Below are 26,638 nucleotides of genomic sequence, written 5' to 3'. Positions count from 1 at the left end.
GGAAATTGCGTATCTCCCTCAGTAACCCAGTCTCCCTACGCAGGAACACTAAAGTCCTTCCGCGTTTCAGACGTGGCGCCGGAGCTCATTCAGCAGCCAGCCTCATTCACAGCCCTGGCTTTCATACTCATCTCTCAGGTTAGTCTGCACTGCATTTATCCCCGACTCAGAAACACGTCTTCGTCATCGTACTTTATTGCTGTTTTATTGTAAGATAGATGCATTTGTTAGCTAGTTAGCCAAACGTCAAGCTAACGCTAGCTCTCTGTATGGGGCTGAATGTAGTGTATGTGAGCAGAGAGGCAGCTAGTCAGCTTGTTTACTCATTAGGGAGAACTTGATATACAGGGAAGCCATGGCAATACTGCACAGTTTGAATAGGTATTTTGTTAACTAGCAAGCTTCACTAAACACATAGTTGGGTATTGTGCCAGAACCATGCTGGACTGCTTGTAAGGTCATTTAGATCTCTTTATTGATGACTGATCACCAAAACAAACACTGCACTATTTTTAAGTTGCATCAGATCCAGTGGTGATTAAAATCACTTAAAACGAAAAGAAGTTACTTTCAACCACTTTGGTAGGTTGGTAATCAATGAATACAACCACTTTCTTAAACAACAACAACTGTTTTGGTGGTTTAATAATTCCAGTTAGTGAACAGTGAAGTTCCCTTTTGTGTTCTCTGTATTCAGGTATACAAGAGAGTCTGTACAAGTCTCTGCTTTCTGTGTGGATACAACCGTTTATGAATAACCGTGTTGTGTTGTGTTGTGTTGTGTTTGTATGTGTATGTTTGGCTGGTTGTGTTCCAGACCCTTTGCTTGAACCATGTGGAAGAAGGCTGCTCTAGTGGCATTGCTGGCCCTTGCAGTAGGTTACCTCTATCACACAAACCCCAAGCTTCAGGAGCATGCGGTACGTCTCATCACCCAGTCCATCCCTCAGTCACTACTGTCCTCACAGCATGAAGGTAGTACTCGGAACCTGGAAGAGACCATCTCCAGAGCCTGGGACGCCCTCATCACTGCACCCGCAAGGCAATGGGGTCGAATCGCTGTCGGGTAGGTCTCTGTGTAAATATATATATTTACACACTACTAGTCAAAAGTTTTAGGACACTCGACTGAAATGTTTCTCGTGATCTTTATAAAAAGCTTTTGATCTGAAGGTGTGTGATTAAATGTTTGAAAGCGGTGTTGCAGACAAAAATATAATCGTGCCGACACATTCATTTCTTTCATTAGAAAACTAACATTTTATTTCCAAAAAAAAACCATCTTTATTTAAACGGAGCGAAATATTCCGGAAAGCAGCCGATAAGAGTCCGGCGTCGGTGTGAACTCCTTTAATACAGTTTAAAAAGAATCTCGGGCGAAATTCCTCAAGAAATCGGTCGAGAAAACGCCAAGAATACATTTCAGGAAATGTACTAGGCAAAAAGGGCGTCTACTTTGAAGATGCTAAAATATTAAATTATTTTGATTTATTTTGTAATTTAAAATTTTTTTTTTATCACAACATAATTCCCATAGTTCCATTTGTGTTACTCCAGAGTTTTGATGACTTTATTATTCTACAATGTGGGGAAAATAAAGTTTGTGTGTCTAAACTTTTGCTTGGTAGTGTACGTACACACACACACACTTGTGATATTTAACCACATGACAAATGGCGCCTTTTCACCTCTTCCTGAGAACGACAGCCAATAAACCGAAAGTCACTTTATCTGTGCTTGAAGTATTTTATTTAAAAAAAAAAAAAAGCATGTTTTTTTTTTATTGCTATTTCAGTACATGAGGCTCTTAAAATAGGCATCAGAAATCATGAACACAGTGATGCATGCATGTTTTGTTTATACACAAGCATTTCCTTCCATTTTTATATTTAGAGATCAAATGGCTGGTTTTATATACGTACCGTAACTCAGTAAAACCGTCACGACTGGAAGTAAACTAACCGTAGGAACGCCCACTAGTGACCAGCGCAGTACGAGTTGAGTGAAAAATCACTACAAAGTAAACTGCTGTTCGAAAAGAAAGAAAAAGAGATATTGGATAGCTCCAACAAAGTTTGGCGTTCGTCTACTGAAAACATGGGTCAGGTCTTTCTAAGTGGCAGCACACGGAATGTTGCGTTATGAATATGGCATCTTGGAACTTTCTGGGGAAGCATGGGAGTGATGTAGAACCTACATACGTTTTATTCACAGATGATTCTGTCTTTTTGAACAAGTCACTAAGCGGGTTCTGCGTTTCTCACTACCACTTCCTTTCGTTCAATTTTTGCTGATGGGCTTCTCGATTAACCACGTTTGCACTCTCTGACTCAAGACTGACTGACTCAGTCAGCAGCAGAACGGTTAATACCTAATTAATTCATCGAAAAAAGTGTAGACTGATGCACTCCATTTCCATACATATCTGTAACATATAGCGGTGCTTGAAAGTTTGTGAACCCTTTAGAGATTTCTATATATCTGCATAAACGGGACCTAAAACATCATCAGATTTTCACAGAAGTCCTAAAAGTAGACAAAGAGAACCCAATTAAACAAACGAGACATAAATACTATATTCGGTCATTTATTTATTGAGGGAAATGATCCAATATTACATATCTATGAGTGGGTGAAAGTATGTGAAGTGCTAGGATTAGCAGTTTAATTTGAAGGAAGAAATTAGAGGCAGGTGTTTTCAATCAGTGGGATGACGATCAGGTGTGATTGAGTGCCTTGTTTTATTTAAAGAACAGGGATCTATCGGAGTTCGTATAGGACTTGTGTGAAAATCTGATGATGTTTTAGGTCACGTTTATGCAGAGAGAGAGAGAGAGAAAGTTCTAAAGGGTTCACAAACTTTCAAGCACCACTGTAGATATCAACCGGAAATTTTATGATGCTTTACGCTATGTAAGTTCTAACCGTTTCAACTGGCTCAAGTAACTGAAAAGAGAAAAAGCTCGAAACTTTTCGCCTAGGAACAACGACTCAGCGCTGATCTCTGGTTTCCTTCCTCAGGGTAAATGCCTGTATTGACGTAGTGGTGTCAGGCGTCAGCTTGCTCCAGGCTTTGGCTCTTGACCCGGGATCCGGACATGACCACGACGTGTTGCACTCCAAAGAGGACCTAAAAGAGGCCTTTATTCACTACATGGAAAGGGGAGCAGCCGCAGAGCGCTTCTTCTCGGATAAAGAAGTCTTCCAAAGGATCGCAAGGGCCGCTGCTGAATATCCTGGCGCTCAGGTACGGTGTGTTGGCTTTAGGGTTGAGTTGTCGTTGGTGTTGCTTTGAATGTGTAGCCAGTGATTTTGGCAGAGGTTAGCAGAAGCTGGCTGGATTTGCAATTTAAATTCCAAACAAATAAAGCCACTTCCTTGTCCTAGTGGATTGGATCATTTGTTTTCTGCGACATCTGAACAGATTATTATTTGTTTTTATTAATATCTGCCAGAATGTGAGGAGAACTTTGCCAAATTGCGCTGACTGAAAAAATAGCCGATCCACCAAATAACAGTACAGTCATACCGGGTCTACTAGCAGTACTGTAATTAGCTTTTGAAGGGCCTTTTGATCTAATAAGAGCATAACCCAAGTGTATGCCTTGTTTTAGATGTGGCTGATTACAGGCCTATATGAAGAAGAAGAATCCCGGAAGTAACTGCAGTGCAGAATACTGGCTAGTAGAAAAACATAAGCGTAGTACGTGAAGTTTTCAAAGTAAGAGCTGTTAATCAGCTATGACTGTAGTACAGTGCAAGGATGTATCTTTGTTTTGCTCCTGGATGGTGATTATGGACATTTTTTTAAAACTCATTACATAGAGTAGTCAGGGATCAACATGAATCGAAAACCAAACTACTCCAGCTAATTAAACTAGGTCTCCTTTCCAATGCACTGTTAGTAGCGTACTTCTGGTTGATTTTAGCTTAATTGGAAAATAGATAGCAGAATTTATGTTGTTGCAGGATGGTGTGGTTTTTATGCATAATACATTGCATAAGGCTTCGAAGGAAAATAAATATGCTTCTCAGAATCAAATATAAAGAAATGTGTGAGCACAAACATTAGTCTGAAAGATATTTTTGATCGCTGACGGCAGTAATTACAAACCCTTATTACGCAGAAACTGGACTGCATTCGGTAACTGCACGAAGAAACACGGCATGTTCTGGTTCGCCAGTGCGAAACACAAATACTTGTATGGTGTGTGTGTGTGTGTGTATATATATATATATATATATATAAGTACAGCTGAACCCTGTACCCATTAAACATGTTAGGGACCTGTAAAGAAAGTGCTCCCTCAGTAGAGTTGACAGTTTAAATATTGAATGAAGGCTGAGTCCAGGGAGGATTGAGTTTCTGTGTCAGATTTAATTCTGCTTAGTTGACAGTAATTAATATTTTCAGCAGCAGACTCGAGTCATGCTTGCTCTTGCATTACTCCATACGTATGTTTTGTTTTGGCTCACCCGTGACCTCTTCAGCTTTGAAGCTTCAAGTCAGTTTTTCACAGTGCATTCTGGTCACGGGTAATAAGATACAGTCCCCTCCGAAAGTATTGGAACAGCAAGGCCGATTCTTTTCTCTTTTTTTTTTCTTTATGCTATACATCGAAGACATTTGGGTTTCAGATCAAGAGACGATGGATCAGAATTCCAGCGTTCATTTCCTGATTATTTTATATTATATGGGTGCGTTAAACAACCTAGAACATGCCTTTGGTGGCAGTACACCATACCTCCAAGTATTGGAACAGATAAGTCTTAAAGCGCACCTATTATGGTTTTGAAACATACCTAATTTTGTTTTAAAGCTCTCATACAGTAGATTTACATGCATCAAAGATCAAAAAAGACTTTAATGTACTCATAATTTAAACTGCAGCATTACACCCCCCGTTGTCACAAACGACTCGTTCATTGTTATAAAGGATTCATTCGGAACTCCTCCTTTCAGAGAGCATACTCAGCTCTGATTGGTCAGATGTCCCAGTCTGTTGTGATTGGTCTACCACTGTCAGCGTGTTTCAAAAAGGAAACGCCCACTACCGTAACGAGTTTCTGCTCCGTCTGTCAGCGAGCAGCCGATGAAGAGCAGAAGCGGGGCTTTTTGTTACAAACCTACGTAGGTTAGTACAGGAAGTAAAGTCTGGAATCACTAACGACTCGTTTCCACTCGTTGCATATCCCTTGCCTGCAATAACTGCGTCAAGCCTGTGACTCATTGGCATCACCAAATTAGTGAGCCCATGCCAGCCTTGCAAGCCCAAGCCATGACACTACCTCCACCGTGTTTGACTTGAATAATTTGAATCATGAGTACAACGTTTCTGTCATCAACTGCTGTTGTTTTCCTTGTTCCATGTCTGGTTGTTAGTACACCAGTGCTTTCTTTCTCTTTCAGGATGGTCCAAATTGTTGCATTGGCTATGCTCAATGCTTGTGCAATGGCTCTGATCGATTGTTATTTATTTTATTTTTTTTCTTGTTTCTCGGCTTTTTTATCCTTCTTTTTTTTTTTTTAATCAACAAATGCAGTCTTCACAGGTGAAACCCAGGTCTCACACCAAGAGTAGACAATCAGAGCTATTCTTTAAAGTCAATTTAACAGGGCACATCTGGGCAACAAGAAACACCTGTTAGTCACACGTTCCTATATTTTTGATCACTTGAAAAAAATATGTGGGTTCAAACAAAAGTCCAGTTTTTAAAAAGTTGTTTAACACATCTAGATGTAACTATCAGGAAATTAAAGCTGAACTTCTGATCTATCGTGTCATGTTCATTGTTTGATCTCAAACCCAAATATCTTCAATGTCTAGCAAAAAAATAAATAAAATTTGCTGTTCCAATACTTTCAGAAGGGACTGTATACCTATGGGTGATGGAGGATATTTCATAATCATTGGCTTCTCAATTTCCTGTCTCCTGTAGGTGTATGTGGGAGGAAATGCCGCTCTGATTGGCCAGAAACTCGCCTCTTACCCAGAGCTGGTGGTGAGTACATATCCGCATCTCTGTAGATTATCTGTCTGCAATGAATCATAGACAGTGTAGCATGTACACATCTACTGACTGCCGGTTCTTGTTCATGCATCAAGACATACCTCATCGGGGTAAAGCACCATTTGTTTGTTTGGTTTTCCCTTAGGTTCTTTTGTGTGGCCCTATTGGGCCTAAGCTGCATGAATTGCTGGATGAACAGATAGTTGTTCCACCACAATCACTTCAGGAGACTGATGAGTATCACCTCATCCTTGAGTACAAGGCAGGTCAGGACAGATTCCTCTTTCCCTGTATAAGCACGACCATGCAAGAAGTCTACTAGAGATAATGTGCGAGTGTTTGTCTCATTAAAAACTAACAGTTTTTGGAAACCTGTTTATTTTTAAAATGGCTTATGAACGTATGAGATGTGTTATTACCAGAATGATGGTCTTGTTAACCAGACTGTAAAAGCTAAAGTCAGCTCTCTCTGTGTGTGTGTGTGTGTGTGTGTGTGTGTGTGTGTGTGTGTGTGTGTGTGTGTGTGTGTGTGTGTGTGTGTGTTTGTTTAGGAGAGCAGTGGGGATCGAGTCAGGCCCCTCAAGCCAATCGCTTCATCTTCTCTCATGACGTCTCCAATGGGGAGATGAGCACTTTGGAGACCTTTGTGGCAAGTCTAGAGGAGTTTCAGCCCGGGCTGGTGGTGCTGTCTGGACTCCACATGATGGAGGGAATGGGGCGTAAGCTTTGGGAGGACAGACTCAAAGAGGTGTGCTGTACGTTTGAACTACGTAGGATTTAAAATACACTGTTTATATTATTGTAATCAGCCACCCATAAAGTATTTGTCATTTCTGTGAGCTTATATATAAGGCTTAGCTAATGCTAGTTTCTGGGTATTGCCTCTGCCAATCTTTTTTAGATGTGAGTGAGACTTGCATCAAGTAAGTACAACTGTGTTTCAGACAGTGGTCAAGCCAGCCTCAATAGAACCTTGATAGAGTGCACGAACTGTATGTATGTGTGTGTGCGTGGGTGTATACCCTTCGGATGACTATGCTACCGGATTTTTGCCCATGGCCCATTTTTTCCACGTGCCATAACGCTTCCTTCTGATTAACTATTAACTAGGCAGTCTTCGAGGCAGTTAGGTTCACACTCTCTCAAACGTCTGTATGCTAATACCGCTGGTGCTGCCGGCTAGAGTGTAAGAAAAACATACTGATCTTAAAAAGTAACTGAATCTCTTACAGTTTGCAGTTGCCCTCTCTGACGTTCGCAATGAGGCGCCCGTCCATCTGGAGCTGGCCAGTATGACTGATCGAGATTACATGAGCATCATCACCAGGGAGGTAAATGTATATGTTTAACACATGTCCTCTTCTAGTCCTTATTCCATACTAAGGGCTAGACAAAATTCTCTTCATCATTTAAACTTACATATATTTTTCAAGAAAGCAGAGTTGAGGAAGTTTAGACCAACATACTTTATACTGTTTGTAATAACAGACGGTTTAATATTATGCCTTTTTATCTTATGATTAAAGGTCGTATTGCAGGGTCTGCATTACATTTGTATTGTGTAAACATGGATACTGAAGTTTCATAACATATGGACTTAATGGAGCTTTATTGGATAACCTTCTGTAGCTGAAAATCGTGTGTACCACATTCAATACTGTGTGCTCTTTCGTTAGCAGGTCTTGCCTTTGGTGAACTCGATCGGCCTGAACGAGCAGGAGCTGCTCTTCCTGTCTCAGGCTGCTGGAGGTCCTCACTCTGACCTCCGCTCGTGGAACGGCGTTCCTGACGTGGGCCGCGTCTCTGATATCCTCCTCTGGATCCTAGATCAGTATGGCCGAGCCGACCTGCACTCTGAAGCCCATCTGACCCGCATCCACTTCCACACTCTCGCTTATCATGTGCTGGCCACGGTTGACGGCCACTGGGGGAACCAGCGTGGAGCCGTAGCGGCCGGGGCTCGCATTGCCAGCGCTCAGGCTTGCGGATTACGAGCTGTGGACGTCAGTAAGGTGGAGCTGAAGGCTCCGCTCAGCTTCTACAGCTCTTTCTCAGAACCGAAAGAGGGCTTAGTTTTGGACCCGTTCAATCCGGTGACGGTGTGGCGAAGGGGGAACGTGTCCTTCCATCTCAGTCCAGTACTCGTATGCAAACAGCCGCTGCGGACAGTAGGGCTGGGGGACGCGATCTCAGCAGAAGGACTCCTCTACTCGGAGATTGTGCCCCAGCTACAGTCTGATGAGTGAAAGTGAACTTTTTTTGTTTATTATTTTAAGGTATTTAGAGTCCCTGAGGTCCAATAACAATGTCTTAAAAACACTTACTTTCCTTACTCTTGGTCCTCTCTACAGTGCCGCTAAGCATCTAACCAGCTGTATAGATGTTCCTGTAGGTGCTCTTCCAGTCACTTAGACCTTAATGTGAACAGTGAGAAATGGAGGAAGAGAGGATGTTTTTCATGGGTACAGGAAAGAGACTTTATCCTTACTTTGTCTTCTTGTGCGAACTCGGTGCGTAGTCTTCAATCCGTTTGGTGAGTACTGTACTTAGTCTTACTTGAGACTGTATTATTGCACTGAGTAGAAAATGCTGTTTTTGTTTTTATTTTTTTTCTCCTCCAGACCATTGACTTTTCATTGACTACTATGACCATGACCTACTTATTAACAGGAACCATGAGCTGCTATGAAATGAAAATAAAAATGGCTTGAGAATCCTACAGGCACCCAATGAAATCAAATGCCCTAACCAAAACTATTATGCGAATAAAATACGAATATACCCCCCCCCCCCCCAAAAAAAAACAAAAAAACAAAAAACAAAAACAAAAAAAAACAACCAACCTAAAACTATGCTTCTATATGGCTTTCTGGACTTGTTTAACCCTCCTATTATGTTATGGGTCAATTTGACCCATTTCCACATTTGAGATGTCTGAAATACTCTTTTAATCTTCTCTTTGGGATTCTTTGACTTTTCCTCACTTACATATATGCAAATATTTCTTCTTATGGCTTGTCTCAAACAAGCCATAATAAAGGTTTACTGTTTTAAGCTTTTGTTTGCTGGGGTTTTTTGGTGTGTATTTAATTAAACTTGAAGTCATTTGGCCCATAACATCATGGATGTTATGGGCCAAATAATAATAGGAGGCCAACATAATAGGAGGGATAACTTAATGAATCTATTACTGGTATTTAAAACTATCTAATTCTCGCATACGTCACAAGTTTTGACACCCTTACCCATGGAAGGGTTTTTACTATTTTATAATAATAATCAGTCCCTACAGGATTTTGTGGAAATTAGTTTTTTTGTTTTGTTTTGATTGTCGTGGCCAAAAATACTCGATATTGCTGCGTCGTTTTTCAAAACTTGCGATGGAATTTGGAGAGGTTTTTTTTTTTTTTTTGGTGAAATTGCAATTCCACTAAACTGTTTAGCACGGTGTTTCGCAGTGATGTTTGTCGGTAAATGAGACCTTTTAGCTGCACTCATGTTCGACGCACGTGAATCAAAGAGGACTTTGGCTGAATGCGCACACGATGCATCTTGGCCCGAATCTGCGGGAATTTTGACAAATTTCAAGCTCCTAGGAATATTGTGGAGTTCGCTTGATTTTGCAATCCAGGGTTTCAGAATGGACTGAATAATAATAATAATAATAATAATAATAATAATAATAATAATAAAGATTCAATTCCTAACAGTATTCCTTATGAAGCTTTGCACATTCGTGCCCCTGTCTTAACCAGCTTAATGAGGGAGCTTTTCCCGAAAAGACCAAGCTCCAAGCTCCTTCTCCTAAAATTGACTTGTCCATGGAAACAATATAATTTTAAGTAAAAACTACTTATTAAAAATACATGTTGATTCTGAAATTTATACATGGGCATTAACTCCACTATGTACAACTGTCTTAAAAATTTCAGCTGTATGCTTTTATCAGAATGTCTTTAAAACAATGAAAAGTAGATATATTTGGTCCAATGTGTCCAAAACTTTTGACTGATAGTATAGGACAAAACATAAACTTTTTTGGTTACTGAAATTGTGTATTGTAATTTGCACCTACCTGAACGGCAATACACAAGCTTATAGAAATGCCGGACATCTTAGTGTTCTGCTTCGTAGAATATTTGTAAGAACACCAGCACTCACTTCATCCTCAGCATGTTTTAGATCATTTTACTCACTTAAGAAAACAAATCCTGCCTCTTTTATGCTGAATGGCTGAAAGGATGTAAGGGAACATTTTCCTACTTATTTAGTCATGTCTTGTACTATTCCTACTTTGATAGAGCAGAAATCAGATCATGTCTGTACATATATAGTGTTCAAATGATTCAGTAGCTTGTTGAGATTGTGAAATTGTAAAAAAAAAAAAAAAAAGTTTTTAAAAATCCTGCCATTACCAACTGACTGTCGGTTTATTTCGTTGTTTTGATGGTTCAGAGGTCATAAAGCTGCTACTGTAAGCAAACAGACATAATTCTAAGACTATATGATAACTGTTTCTAATCTGGACTGATGATTGCCAAAAGCTGCACATATCATTGAACTATAAATTTGGTTTTATGCAAATATACGTTTTCTTTATTTTAAGGCTTTCTTCTCCTTTAAAGAAAAAGGCGTGTCTTCAGCAGCTCCGTTTCTGCAGTTAACATGCCATATTTACCTTTTTATGCTTTCTTTCTGTCTTTAGCTCTGTATTTTTGACACTTTTTTTTTGTTTGTTTCTTTAAAATGACTCCATATTAGGGTGCCGTATAGCGCATTTAATTGAGAATAGTTAGTTTGTACAAATTATGCAAAAGGATATTAAGGTAACAGGACTATTTAGGTTAAGGTTTAGGTTTTAATTATATTTTTATAGCAATAAAATATTCTGTTGATCCAAAATGTACTGTCTTGATGTTATTTATTTATAGAAATATTCTTGAAGAAATTGATAGTGATTGGGTAGATTATAGACTAGTTTAAACTGTAATGGGGGTGGGGCGGGGGATGCAAACAGCAGAACTCGTTTATTTCTCACCAAGCTCAGATACAGTATATGGAAAAGCATGGTGCTTTACATTAATGTAATGCATATTTGCATGTAAGTATCCATATTTATTATAATTTCCAAAAATGATAAGTATAAACAGTTTTCCATTACATTAGAAGTCATTTTCTACGTATTAAAACCCTGTCAGTGTTAATGTGCTTAAAACAACACAGCAAGGACTATAAGCCATTTCTGTACACGTCTAAATCATTCCTGAGCGCGTGTAGTAACTCTGATTGAACGTATTCACACTGTGTGACGTGTTCGGATTTCTCCAGGTTCAGATTTGATTAATGATGTGAACAAAAAAACAAAACAAAAGCTTGAACGTGGCAGACTCTTAAGAACCGAGTAAGCATCCGAGCAATATTTTTACAGAGAGATCATAATGTAAAAACTCTTTGTACAAGCAATATGCCTACAAAAATAAATATACTATACATTTCATAGGACACAAATACTCTAGAAAGCATACACACACACACTGTTTACCAAGCTCTACTCTGCGACTGCTCTGGGCTTGCTCTTTGTCTTCTCCTTGGATTTGGGAAGTTCTTCTGCTTCATCACCTTCATGTCCAGCATCTCCTTGAGGCTCAGAGGGGGGTGCTGGTGCACTCTGCACATCTGGCTCTACACAGGAAATAAGAACGTTAAGGATGGACAGAACCTGAGAGCGGCAGCGGCTGGTGTCCAGAGATGGTGGAGCTGGATGACATCGATAATGACAATCTCAAACAAAATGAAGTCTGCTTGTCTTAAGCTATAGGCTACTATCTAGTAAACCTTAATCCATCCATCTATCTTCTATACCGCTTATCTTTTCAGGGTCACGGGGAACCTGGAGCCAACCGCAGGGAACATCAGGCACAAGGCGGGGTACACCCTGGACAGGGTGCCAATCCATCGCAGGGCACAATCACATACAAACTCACACACCCATTCGTAAATCTTTAGTAGCACTGTAAAAGGCAGTAGTCATCCAGCATTGAGTCTAGCAGTTTTAGATGTACCTTTTGTTCAACTGCGTTCGATACAGCAGGTGTATTTTCCATGTGCGAGGGTTGCCAGGTTTCAGAAAACATTTCCAGCCGAACCACACCTCAAAAACCACACAAAAGACCTAAAACTAGCCCCCAGAAAATCAAAATGGAAAAGGAAGACAATTTTCCTCAGCCTTTGTGTGGGAGTATTTCACATTTCTGATGGACGGACAATTTTTGCTTTTTTTCCCGGAAAATGATTGGATTTAATGCTAAAGATTTTGCTATAAAACAATATCTTGGCAGCCATCGGGGTATTTAAAACTAGTCCAATTTGGAAACCCGGACATTAACTGTCCGTCCTCTGCTTGTTTCACAAGCGCAGGGCAGCGGGATTCCTGGCCCAATGGGACTCTGTTGCAGTTCTCATTTTTGACCACAAGGTGCAATAATAACTCTATAGAAGCTGAATGGAGCAGTAAGAGCTCTGACCCATGACTGCAACATCTAGAAGGACGAGCACATCAATATTTGATATATCTGTGAAATAGTCATTGTTATTCACTGGTCATTCTAGAGAGTTAATTAGTATTCCAGTGGAATTAGTTTTTTTTAACTGTACACTATATGTTACATTATTATTTGTAAAACAATAAATATTAAGAACACAGCAACAAAGTGCAGTACTAGTGCTTGTACTTAGATCTAATACCTTGACACAATTTTTCAGCTGGTTTAATCAATGAACGTGTCCATGACCCACTTAAAATCTTAGTGTGATTTGAAACATGTCCGACTCAGGTTCATATAAAATAAATGTACCAGTATGCTGAATTGTTATACCTGCAGCCAGCTGCATGCTTTTGCTGTAACCTGCAGCAGACGACATGGCCTGACCCAAGGCTTGATTAGAGCCCAGGGGCTGCTGGGAGGAGGACTGCTTGCTGGAAGATGAGCGCTGGCTGCTCTTGGACTCTTTGCCAGGTTTCGACCAGAATAAATTGTCCCCAGCCTGAAGGGCTGCACCCATTTTATGAGCCATCTCTATGAGCTGTGGAGAAAGCAGTGCCATGTGCACTGTATATGAATGCAGTGAACTCTTGCTTTAACATGAGTTAAGTAATGCTAATGGACTGGCTAATTATACTGGCAAGGGAAGACAGGACTAGATGTGTGAGTCCCTGGTTTCTCTAGACTGCTAGTTCACATTAGCTACTTGACATGAGGATATGATTTCTGAGATGAATTTAAAACCATTAAACGGGTACACGATAAGAATTTGAGTACAGTAAAAATGAATTATTTATTGAGTTCAAGCCTAATTTAATCACTACTCAGAAACATTTACAAATATAATATTCCCAAATAGTGTTTCTAATTCAATACTAAACACTGCTGTTTATTTGTATCTAAGTATTTCATATTTTCTAGTGTCCTTCACTTATCTACAGTATGAGTGGCATTATATCATCCCAACTCTGAGCTGTATTTGTTTAGTGAAGTTCTACCTCAGGGTCAAACTCAGTGTTGCTGTTGTGCTCTATCAACGTGTTGACTTTTTTCTCCATCTCCTGGTACTGCTCTAGTGCTGCCTTCTTGTCTCCCTGATTATACAGCAGCACTGCAAAATTCAGATTCACCAGAGGGTTGGACCTGGTAGAGACACAGAAAACCAGAGACAGTGTCACCTTCGGATAGCCTGTGGAAATCAGCTTCTTCGAAAATTTAGAAGACTTACTCATCCAGCTGAACGGCTTGTTCGTATGACCTGCGCGCATTTTCTACGTCGTCCAAATTGGTCAAGGCGACTGTCACAAACCAAGACATGAACAACTATTAGTCAACACCTAGACCTATAGAGCAAAACAAGACTATGAGAACGTTCTATTGATCAGATTGCTCAGAACTCGACAATAAATAACCAGCGCAATACAACAACACAGTACATATGTAATGGAAATTTTAGAGGCTATGCTTTGTAGAGGTCGACCGATAGACTGATTTGGGCGGTACCTACCTGCCGATACTGATTAATAAATCGTTTTAGTTTTTTTAAATCGATACTGAATGAAAATATAACACTCAAAGTAATATATTGCTGAACTTTATTTTAAAAATAAACAGTACTGACTGTACAATGAAAATGTTTTTACTTTTTTAAAATGAAATATATATATATATAAACTCTTAATAAATATTAAAGTAAATAAGACATACATCCAAACTCAACCAAAACGTAACGCTCCAAATAACAAATAAATAACGAATAAAAAAACGTGTCAAATAACAGAACAAGATCCGGCTGTGGTAATTTTTATTTCGCCTCTAGTGGTCTCTCTTGTACTGTATAACGACGGCGGACACTTCTCAGCTGCTCTCGCGACTGGCGAAACTGGGAAAAAACTATCGGTGTGGATTTTTGCCTATAACCAATAGTTCCAGCAATGGGTTATTGGCGCTGATTAACTGATTAATTGGTCGACCGCTAATGCATTGACAGATTAGCTCGAGCGCTGTCTAGTTAAAACTGCTGAAGTTAACCAATTATTCCTGTATTAATCAATCAGAAAACTTCTGTGAGTAGGCTATAAATGAACTGAAAGTCTTTCAAATCTCCACGTTGCAGCCAATCTGCCTCAGTGGTCAACATGTCCTGACATGCTTTTCTGCTCACCATGGTTGTAAAGAGTGGTAAATCTCTGGTGAGTGTACATTCACTGCAGCCTCAAATTCCTTGCCAGAGCCATATCTCCCTGCAGTTCCAGCCTGGATTCCCACTGAAGCTAAACAGGGTTGAGGCTGGCCAGTAGCTGGGTAGGAGAACTCTTGGGGAAAACTAAGGTGGCTGCTGGAAGTGGTATTGGTGAGGCCAGAGGCCTAATGCCCCTGTATAGTGATGGGGAAAACAGCACTATCTTTCGGATGAGACATTAACCCGAGGTCCTGACTCTCTGTGGTCATTGAAAATCCCAGGACACTTCTCGTAAAAAAGTAGGGGTATAACCTTTGGGTCCTGACGATATTCCCCCATTGGCCCTTCTCTATCATGGCCCCCGAAATATCCCCATCTCTGAATTGGCTGCATCACTCTCTCCTCTCCACTAATAGCTGGTGTGTGGCGGGCATTCTGGTGCACTATGGCATCATCCAGGTAGATGCTACACACTAGTGGTGGTTGAGGAGATCCCCCCCATACAATGTAAAGCGCTTTGAGTGTCTAGAAAAGCGCTATGTAACTGTATGTAACAGGATTCTTGGCTGACAGGAGCAGTTGTCTTCTGCTGTTGTAACTAATCCACCATGTGTTTTGTGCGCTCTGAGATGCCATTCTGCTCACCACGTTTGTAAAGAGTGGTTACTTGAGTTACTGTAGCCTTCCTGTCAGCTTGTACCAGTCCGGCCATTCTCCTGTCCATTCTCCACTCTGGTGAGCAGAAAGGCATCTCAGAACGCGCAACACGTCGAATCTTGAGGAGGATATGCTACAACAGCAAAAGACCACATCAATTTCCACTCCTGTCAGCCAAGAAGAGGAAACTGAGGCTACAGTGTGCACAAGGCTCCCCGGAGACTTGTGTGATCTTATGTTGCATAATGACACTGGTTATTGCATGTTGTTCTTGTGTAAAAATGTCAAATTATGCAGAAGTATGCTTACAGTCACATTATAAAGTAAGCTTGAATTAATTTGATTAGACCTACACTAACACCATTTTAATCTTTTTCTCCCTCTATTTAGATTAGGAAGGAAGGAAGTAAAGAGGTGTCAATACCTGCGAGTAGCATGTAGAGCTCTCCCATGCGTGTATGCAGATTAATGGCAGCACTGAGGAAGTGGAAGGCTGAGGCGTACTGCTGCATGGTGAGATGCACCAGACCAAGATTATACAAGACCTTCCAGTCAAATGGAGACAGGTAGTTTGCTCTCTTCAGACAGCTTATAGCCTGAGAAACAAACAAACGGGGGAAAGAATGAGGGGAAAAAAAGCACAACAAAATTAAATTAAGAAGGCAGAAATCATTATTGTGGCATCATAGAAATATTTAACGACACAAGGTGAAAAACTCTAAAGCTCACAGCTACATATTTCTTTTTGCCGAAGAAGCACATGCCAATGTTGTTCCAGAGCGGGGGGCTTTCAGGCACAGTGAAAGCTGCCACACGATACTTATTCATGGCCACATCGAAATCCCCATGTCTCTGCATCATGCTTCCTGCTGCCAGGATGGCCTGGGGGAAAACACACCCACTGAGTATATTACGTTTAACTTCAAAGGCAAGACAAGTTGCAATCAAAATTATTCAACCCCCATTGCAAATCAGGTTTATTGTCAAAATTTACAGACTTTCAGCTGTTTGCAATGAACAAATCAAACAAAAACAATTAAAATAGTTCAACAGGTTTCCCCAAAGTCAACTGAAAAATGCAACTTAGAATGATTTCTCCAGTCTCAAAATTAATTCAACCCCCTGAATAGAATCCCTCACAACAGCACAAATATGCAAAAGAGGTGTTGTCTGAAGCACACACCTGATGCAACTAATCAAGGGCTTCATTAGTTGCACCAGGTGTGCTTGAGCTGGAACACACGAAATACCTGGACGGGGTGGAAAAAGGAAGCCATCAACAGCTGCAACCAGATTTCTGAGAAGGCAAGTTGTGAAGAACCCTCGAGTGACTGCAAAAGACCTGCAGCAAGACATGGTGGTAACAGGCACTGAGGTTTCAGTGAGCGCAGTAAGGTGCGTACTAAACACAGAAGGTTTCCATACCAGAACTCCAAGACGTACACCGCTACTGACCAAAAAGCACAAGAAAATTCAGCTCAAAATCATATAAATAAGCCACAGAAGTTTTGGGATTCTGTTCTGTGGTGCGATGAAACAGAACTTTTCTGCACGATGGATCAGCGGTATGTCTGGAGGAAGAAGAATGAAGAAAGAACACTCTGTCCACAGTCAAGCATGGTGGTGGCTTGGTGATGCTCTGGGGCTGCTTTGCATCCTCTGGCACCGGAAACCTGCAGCGTGTGGAAGATAAGATGGATTCATTGGAGTATCAGGAAATCCTAGGAGAAAACGTTATGCTGTCTGTGAGGAAGCTGAAGCTTGGGCGTCATTGGACCTTCCAACAGGACAATGATCCCAAGCATACCTCAGAAGATCTCTGGTGGGATTTGAAGAAGGCGGTTGCAGCATGCAAACCCAAGAATATTACTGAACTGGAGGCCATTGATCATGAGGAATGGGCTAAGATTCTTCAGGAATGCTGCCAGAAGCGCCGCATCTCGTTTGCAGCAGGTCATAACGGTAAAAATGGCGCTCTACTAAGTACTAAAGATGCTTGCCATGAAGGGGTTGAATAATTTTGAGACTGGAGAAATCATTATAAGTTGCATTTTCAGTTGAATTTGGGGAAACCACTTGAAGCATTCATTGTGTTGAACTATTTCAGTTGTTTTTGTTTGATTTGTTTATTGCAAACAGCTGAAAGTCTGTAAACTCCGACAATAAACTTGATTTGCAATGGGGGTTGAATCATTTTGATTGCAACTGTATTACTTGAAATGGAAGTTTTTCTGACCTTGTAATTGTTTGGGTCATATGTCAGAGCATTCCCAAGATGTTCGAAGGCCCTCTGATATTTTCCGAGCTAAGAAGAAACACAAACATGTTATGAATTTGAAATATGGACCATCCAAGGCAAGAGTAGGTTTCAAGCCCAGGCTGCCTGCTGAAACTGACCTGCATATACAAGAGTCCCAGTGTGGTCAGCAACTCTGTGTTCTCTGGGGAAAACCTACAAAACACATCAACTGCAAGGATGAAGTATCCACAAAAAAAGTAATAAATAAATAAATAAATTATATATATATATATATATATATATATATATATATATATATATATATATATATATATATATATACACCTACATACAAACAGTGGTGCTTGAATGTTTGTGAACCCTTTAGAATTTGCTATGTATCTGAATAAATATGACCTAAAAGATTACATTTTCACACAAGCCCTAAAAGTAGATAAAGAGAACCAGATTAAACAGATGAGACAATGTCTCAAGAAAATGATCAAATATTACCTATCTGTGAGTGGCTAAAGTACATGAACCTCTAATATTAGCAGTTTAATGTGAAGGTGAAATTAGAGTCAGGTGTTTTTAATCAATTTGATGACAATCATGTGTGAGTGAGCACCTGTTTCATTTAAATAACAGAGACCTACCAAAGTCTGATCTTTATAACACATATGTGTATCATGGCACGAACAAAGATTTCTGAGGACCTCCAAAAAAGAGTTGTTGATGCTCATCAGGCTGGAAAAGGTTATAAAAACCATCTCTAAAGAGTTTGGACTCCACCAATCCACAGTCAGATAGATTGTGTACAATTGGAGGAAATTCAAGACCACTGTTACCTTCACCAGGAGTGGAGACCAACAAAGATCACTCCAAGCGCAAGACGTGTAAAAGTCCATGAGGTCACAAAGGAAAGAGGAAGAACGGAAAGAAAGAAAGGAAAATGCTGCATTCCAGCATAAGAACCTTATCCCATCTGTGAAATATGGTGGTGGTAGTATCGTGGTTTGGACCTGTTTTGCTGCATCTGGGCCAGGACGACTTGCCATCATTGATGGAACAATGAATTCTGAATTATACCAGCGAATTCTGAAGGAAAATTCCAGGATATCTATCCGTGAACTGAATCTCAAGAGAAAGTGGGTAATGCAGCAAGACAACAACCCTAAGCACACAAGTCATTCTACCAAAGAACGGTTAAAGAAGAATAAAGATAATGTTTTGGAATGGCCAAGTCAAATTCCTGACCTTAATCCAATAGAAATCTTGTGGAAGAACCTGAAACAAGCAGTTCATGTGAGGAAACCCACCAACATCCCAGAGTTGAAGCTACTGAGTACTGAGGAACGGGCTAAAATTCCTCCAAGATGATGTGCAGCACTGATCAACAGTTACCGGAAACGTTTAGTTGCAATTATTGCTGCACAAGGGGGTCACACCAGATACTGAAAACAAAGCTTCACATACTTTTACCACTCTCAGATATGTAATATCGGCTCATTTTCCTTAATAAATAAATGACCAAGTATAATAATTTCTTCCCATTTGTTTAATTGGGTTCTCTTTATCTACTTTTAGGACTTGTGTGAACATCCAATTATGTTTTTAGGTCATATTTATGCAGCTATATAGAAAATTCTAAAGGGTTCAAAAACTTTCAAGCACCACCCTATAGACCATGTAAAATTTAGGTAAATGGCAAATGACCAAACGCTCTACTACATACTGTCGACACAGATAAAGTGTTTTCAACTACAATGGTGTTACAATGACATCATTCTTAACATATCTTTCTTCTCATTCTTAATCGATCTACTTTCAATCCTAAAATTTGGAACAGGTCTGACCTAAATATTTTGCCATGAATATCGAGGATGTTAATGCAACCTCGCTCGCTCTGTAACAACCAAGACATTCGCCATTTTCTGCCTAGCAGCATTATATTTGTCTTCTACTTTCTCTTCTCGGTGCAGCTCATCTCAGCAAGCTGTTAGTTATTCATTTTGGCTCGGAGGAAGAACAGAGGGAGTACGGCTCTTTCTTCTATCTCTAGTGTAAATGAGCCGAGGAAACCGAGGTTTCTTGCTTCAGGAGAAGCCCGGCACTGCTCATTAAAGCAGATCAACATTACTAATTCAGCCGCTCTACAGGAGGGCCATGGTAAAGATGAGGACACATACTGTGCTCGCAGCAGCTCTTCTGCCTCCACGTATTTACTCTCCTAGAGTTCCTCTGATATCTGTGCCAGAGTATACACTAACAACCTCAACAAGTTATTTCCTAAAGTCAATAAAAGCAACAAAAATAAATAAATAAATAAATCAAACAACGTTCACTAGGGTGGTAAATACCACTGATTCTTTTGTTAGCTATATCCAATCAACGTGTGAAATCCGTTTAAGACGTGACTCTGATATTTAAAGAATCCTCACTCAAAGCTCTTAAAAATGTTCTTTCTTTAACAGTCAGCCTGTAAATGTGATTAATTACAGCCACTGCTCTGCGTCTCATCCCAGCCTGCCGTTTTTCCCTAAAGCGTTGACTTTATCTGCCACCACCACTTGCTGTGAATCTCTAAGAGGCATCTGAGGTTACTCTCATCACAAAGCGCCTTTGATCATGTGTCTTCTGGGTCACAGAAAACAAGGCTCAGAGCTAGAAAAAGATTTGGTTGAAAAAGTTAACATCTGAAACTGCACTTTGGCAATGCCAATGGACTTGTGATACAGTATAGCAGAACCCGACCAGAGGCGTTAAGGCAAGAACAGGCTTACTCCACTGCACTCTTGTAGATCTCAATGGCCTTCTCTGTGTCTCCCTGTAGCAGATAGCTCTTTCCCAGCATCATGTAAGTCATGTCGTGCTTGTTAAGCTGCAGCGCCGTGTTTAGATGCTCCTCAGCCTGCATACAAGTCAGAGGGTCAAACTTGAAAGCAGCCACAAAACTACACTAAATAAGATAATCAGTAATCCATATGTTAATTATAAGTTTTATATATATATAAAATATGTGTATACACACACACAATCTGTATGGCCAAAAGTATATGGACACCTGACCATCATTTAGTCCCACTTTGCTAGTATGATGACCTTCACTCTTCTAGGAAGGCTTTCCACTACATTTTGGAGCGTGACTGTGGGAATTTGTGCTGCATTCATCCCCAAGAGCATTAGTGATGTCGGGTGAGGAGGTCTGGGGTGCGATCGGTGTTCCAGTTCAGTTGGGTTGAGGTCAGGGCTCTGTGCAGGACACTCGAGTTCTTCCACTCCAACCTTGGCAAAAAATGTCTTCATAGAGCTAGCTATGTGCACAGGGTCATCGTCATGCTGGAACAGGTTTGGTGAAGGGAAACTGTAATGCTACAGCATACAAAGACATTCTAAACCATTGTGTGCTTCAGACTTTGTGGCAAAAGTTTGCTGAAGAACCACATATGGCTTGTGATGGTCAGGTGTCCACAAACGTTTGCCCATGTAATGTAAACTGACTGACCGAAATTACAACACAGAACACCACGGCCAACTTACACTCTTGAAGTCCTTGGTGTAGATGTAGCAAACTCCGAGATTATGGTTGATCTCCTGCAAATAAACTGAAATGTCACTTTGTGCTACAGAGTATACATTTCAGAGTTGTGGGTAATAATTATTAGAAGTGCTAGGAACTTTTACCCAGTCTTTCTGATTGAGTCGAGCCGCCTCATTGTAAACCTCAATGGCAGCCTTATGTTTTCCTAAGAGAAAACTGAACACACACACACACACACACACACACACACACAACATTACTTTCTTTCTGGCAGAATCTACAAATTTTCACAAAAAAACAAACAAACAAAAAAAAAAACAAGACATACACTACTAGTCAAAAGTTTGTGGACACTCAACTGAAACGTTTCTCATGATGTTTAAAAGCTTTTGATCTGAAGGTGTGTGATTAAATGTTTGAAATCGGTGTTGTAGACAAAAATATCATCGTACTGACACATTCATTTCTTTCATTAGAAAACTAACATTTTAGTTACAAAAAAAATCTTTATGTAAATGGACGACTCGTAGCTAAATATTCCGGAAAGCAGCAGATAAGAGTCCGGCGTCGGTGTGAACTCCTTACTGTTTAAAAAGCATCTCGGGGAAATTCCTCAAGAAATCGGTCGAGAAAACGCCAAGAATACATTTCTGGAAATTCTAGACAAAAAGGGCGTCTACTTTGAAGATGCTAAAATATTAAATTATTTTTATTTATTTATTTATTTACTTTTATCACAACATAATTCCCATAGTTCCATTTGTGTTACTCCAGAGTGTTGATGACTTTTCTTTATATCTTTATTATTCTAAAATGTGAAAAATAAATAAAGAATGTGTCTAAACTTTTGACTGGTAGTGTATCAACACAGGATGCTTACAGAGAGCGAGCCACTTGTTTGAGGTTGTCTGAGCTGGTGGGGTTGAGGATGGCACAGCTCTGAAACAGCTCTAGAGACTGCTGGATATTCCCCTCTACACGTAGGATCAGAGCTACACACACACACACACACACACAGACACACACATTACCGAAGGGAACTGTCATTACAGACTTAGAAAAGGGTGCAGTAGTAGTGGTAGTAGTAATGGATAGCAATAATGGGTGCCCATCACACATTAACCCTATTTATTAAAAAAAGTGTTTCCTGTAGGTTATATTCAAAAACACTGAAATGTCTGAAACCACAGCAGCAACTTTGAGCGACATAACGTAAGAACTGCATGTAGTTAGAGGTTACCTTGGACATATATGGCATATTCACACATGCCCTGAGTCTCCTGCAGCTGCTCTTTTATAATCATCTGAGAAGATATGAAACAAATTCTACACAATGAAGGAACAAGGGTGACAGAAGTTGAAGAAGCTGCCAGAAGAAGAAGACCTCGCACCTTGCACGTCTCGTAGTCTTTACGGATGTAGTGTAGATGGATGAGCCAGTTCCTCCTCTCTAGTATCGGGAGCTCTGGGGCTGAGATAAGAAATATAATACATTGTATATATAAGCCATCACCAAATCTCCAGGTTTATTAAGTTACATTAGTGTGACCTTGTGATATAACCATGTGCAACCAGCCTGCTGCAACAAAATATTAGGTAGCAATAAAGGTATTTTGTTTCAATATAGTAACCTATGCAGGATTTTGTGCCATTTCAGGTCACACTTCACCTTAAATGTCGGGTGAGAATAGAAAAAGAGGGGGAGTTCAAAATGTTTTACACGAGGAGAACTGGTTAAACATAAAAAAAAAGGACAATAATCGGTGTCTTATTTGCTGCTTATGCCACTGTGCCTAGTCTCAGGGTCTCACTGCAGGAGAGCATGTACAGCTCCCAGTCCTCAATCCTAAAACAAATGGAGCTTCCACACTCCAGGTGCATCTGCGTATTACTTAGCATGCCCACAAGCCTGCTGGCAAAATCTGATCCCAAGCCGTTCTATATCGGGACAGACTTTTCTCTCCGAGCTTTAATCCTCTTCAAACCAAACCAGTGCATGAAAAATCAACAAACAGCACCATCCACAGGAGAAACTGAAGAATGACAGTCAGAGCAAAAAGGTGATAAACATTACTCAGACTATGCATTCAGTTACAACTGTACCTGGAGGTGATGAGTGTCAGAGTAATAAATTAAAATACACACACAAAAAAAATTAATAAAACAGAATCGAAACTATTAATCCCCTATATTCCTCTCCAAACTGCCATTAAATTACAGAAAATCTGAGGTAAAAACATTATCAAATGAACTTTCTGAAATATTGGCCTGTAGTCTTCTGTGATTTTACAAGAGATAAGATATTTACATGTTTCCCAGAAGACAATAACAATTTACATCGATCATCCTGTTAAAAAGTTTACACCCCCCTGGCTCTTAATGTATCGTGTTGCCTTCTTGAGCATCAGTGAACGTATCTTACACATCTTACCAAGCACAGTACACTCTACAGCACCCTCAAAAAAGAGCTTTCCAGAGCCCAAATTAAAGTTCACGTCTTTCTGGAAGTGCAATGGGTCCATTCAGCAGGACCATAATGTTAGAAATGATCTCTCTTAATGTTTTCAGTTAGCTCACAGCATGGGGTAGCACATGAACAGCTCTGAAACCTGGACTTCAGGTACGTACCTTTTTTAGGACGGGCTTTCGTGGCCACAGGTAGCGAATCCTCCTAAAGTCAATAAATAGATCAAAATATCAAAAATACACTGTAACACTAGATACACATGAATACTATATGAATACTCCATTTCGGTTACAAATACATAACCGTCACTGCTGTTAATGACAATTTAATGACAATCAATCAGCTTAGAACCGTATAAACACTCGCAAGAAGAAATACAAAATCTCGTGTAACGTCACCTTCCTGCCAGTAGATTTCTGACAGTAAGTATGAATTGATAGTCCATACAGGACAACTAAAACGTGGTCTTAAGAACCAAGGCTAAATTATTCTCCATATTGAAGAAGTAGAAGAACCTGAGGAAAGAAATCTCTCACACATGCTTACCTTGTCATAAACACTATCTACTGACCAAAGAACAAAACGTGATTGAAAAAGATTGCAATCATTTTTATGTCGAGTGTTTTCAGTTCTACAGAAACCCATTATAGTGCAGTTTAATGACCTTAAAACACACTTCAGTAATCAGAACTACTGTCTACTATCAAAATAATGACTCCTTAAACTAAATGTAAAGCATATTAAGCTCAGTTTTATCCTGGATAGGATTGTAACGATCCAGAGTTTATCCCAGGAATCCCTGGCACGAGGTGGGAATACACCCTGGATTAGACGCTATTCCCATTCAGACACCCTTCAAAGCTAGGGGCAGTTTTCCTACTGGCATGTTTTTGGGAAACCCACGAGGAGTAGGGCTGTGCCATATTGTATCGTCCATGATGGGCAGTGGTGGATGCACCCATGATACAGCGCCCCTGGAGCAGAGAGGGTTAAGGGCCTTGCTCAACAGTGGCAGCTTGGAAGTGCTGGGGCCTGAACCCCTGACCTTCCGATCAGTAACCCAGAACCTTAACTGCTTACTTTTAGACCCTGCACTCTGACCCTAACGTCCTGACAGGCTGGGGTATATGAAGAAAAGAATTTCACTGTGCTCTACTGTATATGTGACCAATAAAGTCTCATTATCATGATATATTCCTCCCTAATAAGAATTGGTCCTCCTGCGATATTAACGGTACAGCCGATGATGTGTTTACACGCTGCAACGTGGGCGTCTCGCACTTAGAACAAGCACAGAGGGAGGCGAGGAAGAAGAATTAATCCCCAAAAAAGGCGCTTCCTCCATAGTACGGAAGTGGTTCGGATACAGAGTATCAGATGTGAATCGAACGCCTGTGATTTGTAAAGTGTGGAAACCCATCAAGCAATAACACCGACCCCTGTACGCTGATGTGACTAGTGGCCAAAAAGATATGACTGAATGTCGAATGTTACAATTTTCATATCGTTACCGCTAAAAATTTACCATGAAATATCACGATACAGTCCGAATCGGCCATCCCGAATGTAGTGAACATGCACAGAGACACACAGCGTGTGTAACCCGAGCTCAGGATCGGACCCTGGAGCGGTGAGGCTCTTACATTTTACAGTTAGTTTAATGGCATCGCTATTTTCAGACTGGACAGTAGTTATGATTAATAAAGCGTGATAAAAAATGTGGTCCTTCTGGGTCGCTGTTCGGACACCTTGTTGAACACATTAACTTGTTCATTAGCCTATAATAAGGTTCGAATGGGAATATGCTTAACTGTGATTTATATTTAGTTTAAGGGATTATTATTTTGATAATAGACAGCAGTTCTGGTGCATAAAAAAGTGAGTGAAATTTGGTGTGTATATGTGCTTTGTTTTAATATATTAAGCCAGTGGTTCCCAAACTTTTCCAGGGCAAGGCCCCCCAAAAGGCATTAAAATTTGACTGAGGCCCCCCTTTTGCAAGATGTCTTTAAAACACATTAAAAATACAGACTTCTGAATATATCCCCCTTTTTAAAAAAAAAATAATAATTACATCTTTACATTACATTAGGAATTGATTGTGTGTGTGTGTGTGTGTGTGTGTGTGTGTGTGTGTGTCTGAGAGTGAGAAAGAGAAAACATACATTTATTTATTTTTCACACCAAATTGTTGAGGCCCCCGGGCGCCCCCTGGCGGCCCCCACTTTGAAAACCACTGTATTAAGCCATGTTAAGCTTATTAAGAGGCCAAAAGGCATAAAGTGAACACGACTGTGTGTTTTTTTATGAACTATTTTGTCTTTTGAGGAGTAGATGGTGTTTATGATATTAAGGTAGGTGTGTGTGTGTTTGTGAGAGAGATTTGATGTAGCTTGGCCATTGTTTTGCTACATTAAGCCACGTTTTAGGACTTCCCGAAGTAAACACTAAGTGCAGCTGTTCCAGAAAACTAAACAGACCAGGTGTAGATGTTCATGTAAGTGTTATTACTCCATTATTATTTCCTCTGAAAGCAGAATTTGTTGCTGTGCTCGTGCCTCGCGCTGTGCTTCACACTACAGCCCCAAAATCAATTCGCGACATGATAAATACATGAATTATCTACTGACTGCACTTTAGGACGTACAAAGTAAACGGACAAACATGTGTTTAAACAAACGGTTTAATGAAATCCTCACCGTTTTGACGGTCTCGTCGTCAGCCATCCTTTCGTGCAGCAGATTATAAGGACACGCACTTCCGGTTTCTCACAGCGCCACCAAACGCACAGCCGTTACTAAGGCAACGCTCTACCGCCAGCGCAGTGTAGAAACGGTGGCGTTATGTGTGACGTTATATTAAAGTATATTATAACATTATGTTATACTATTAGATTTATATTCGTTTTTCGAGAATAATCAGTTTTAATATTTAAGTACTCCTAAACATGTTATCAAACAGTTACAATGGTGTGTGTAAAACAATAAGACGTTTAAGT

At 40.2% G+C, this 26,638-nt stretch overlaps 2 protein-coding genes across 4 annotated transcripts; one reads left to right on the top strand and one right to left on the bottom strand.

Annotated features, from left to right (window-relative positions):
• Positions 1-10,914, top strand: adpgk (ADP-dependent glucokinase). Of its 2 annotated transcripts, none has more exons than XM_017485636.3 (8): positions 1-138; positions 818-1,066; positions 3,022-3,247; positions 5,941-6,003; positions 6,158-6,278; positions 6,564-6,760; positions 7,245-7,343; positions 7,692-10,914. In XM_017485636.3, the coding sequence occupies exons 2-8, from the start codon at positions 834-836 to the stop codon at positions 8,256-8,258; spliced, it is 1,506 nt and encodes a 501-aa protein (XP_017341125.1). In that variant the 5' UTR covers positions 1-138; positions 818-833; the 3' UTR covers positions 8,259-10,914. The 2 variants fall into 2 exon arrangements, with proteins under 2 accessions (XP_017341125.1, XP_017341123.1); XM_017485634.3 differs by having other exon boundaries at positions 7,689-10,914.
• Positions 8,113-26,435, bottom strand: bbs4 (Bardet-Biedl syndrome 4). 2 transcript variants are annotated; one of them, XR_001814624.3, is made up of 18 exons: positions 26,340-26,435; positions 23,802-23,844; positions 22,565-22,644; positions 22,414-22,477; positions 22,054-22,165; positions 21,317-21,389; positions 21,173-21,226; positions 20,416-20,543; positions 17,791-17,845; positions 17,630-17,698; positions 16,123-16,275; positions 15,818-15,989; positions 13,783-13,852; positions 13,553-13,697; positions 12,888-13,095; positions 11,555-11,694; positions 8,337-8,426; positions 8,113-8,247 (listed from the first exon to the last, which is right to left on the bottom strand). XR_001814624.3 is itself a non-coding variant. In XM_047159852.2 (17 exons), the coding sequence occupies exons 1-16, from the start codon at positions 26,364-26,366 to the stop codon at positions 11,561-11,563; spliced, it is 1,587 nt and encodes a 528-aa protein (XP_047015808.1). In that variant the 5' UTR covers positions 26,367-26,435; the 3' UTR covers positions 8,237-8,426; positions 11,555-11,560. The 2 variants fall into 2 exon arrangements, 1 of the variants encoding a protein (XP_047015808.1); XM_047159852.2 differs by having other exon boundaries at positions 8,237-8,426.
• Positions 26,436-26,638: the final 203 nt, after the last annotated feature.

The sequence above is a fragment of the Ictalurus punctatus genome, chromosome 14 (genome assembly GCF_001660625.3).
Source record: "Ictalurus punctatus breed USDA103 chromosome 14, Coco_2.0, whole genome shotgun sequence".
Lineage (NCBI taxonomy): Eukaryota > Metazoa > Chordata > Actinopteri > Siluriformes > Ictaluridae > Ictalurus > Ictalurus punctatus.
Note: the sequence above shows the minus strand (reverse complement) of the source record. Positions and strands in the feature narration are given on the sequence as shown.

Excerpts from the sequence above, each read along its gene's own strand:
- bbs4 (XM_047159852.2), bottom strand. The coding sequence starts at position 26,366 with ATGGCTGACGACGAGACCGTCAAAACG. Across the intron at positions 13,853-15,817 it reads GCTCTACATGCTACTCGCAG|TCGCCTTGACCAATTTGGAC; the intron begins GTATTGACACCT and ends GGTTTGTGACAG. Across the intron at positions 13,096-13,552 it reads ACACTGAGTTTGACCCTGAG|CTCATAGAGATGGCTCATAA; the intron begins GTAGAACTTCAC and ends CTTTCTCCACAG.
- adpgk (XM_017485634.3), top strand. The coding sequence starts at position 834 with ATGTGGAAGAAGGCTGCTCTAGTGGCATTGCTGGCCCTTGCAGTAGGT. Across the intron at positions 6,004-6,157 it reads CCTCTTACCCAGAGCTGGTG|GTTCTTTTGTGTGGCCCTAT; the intron begins GTGAGTACATAT and ends GTTTTCCCTTAG. Across the intron at positions 6,279-6,563 it reads CATCCTTGAGTACAAGGCAG|GAGAGCAGTGGGGATCGAGT; the intron begins GTCAGGACAGAT and ends GTGTTTGTTTAG.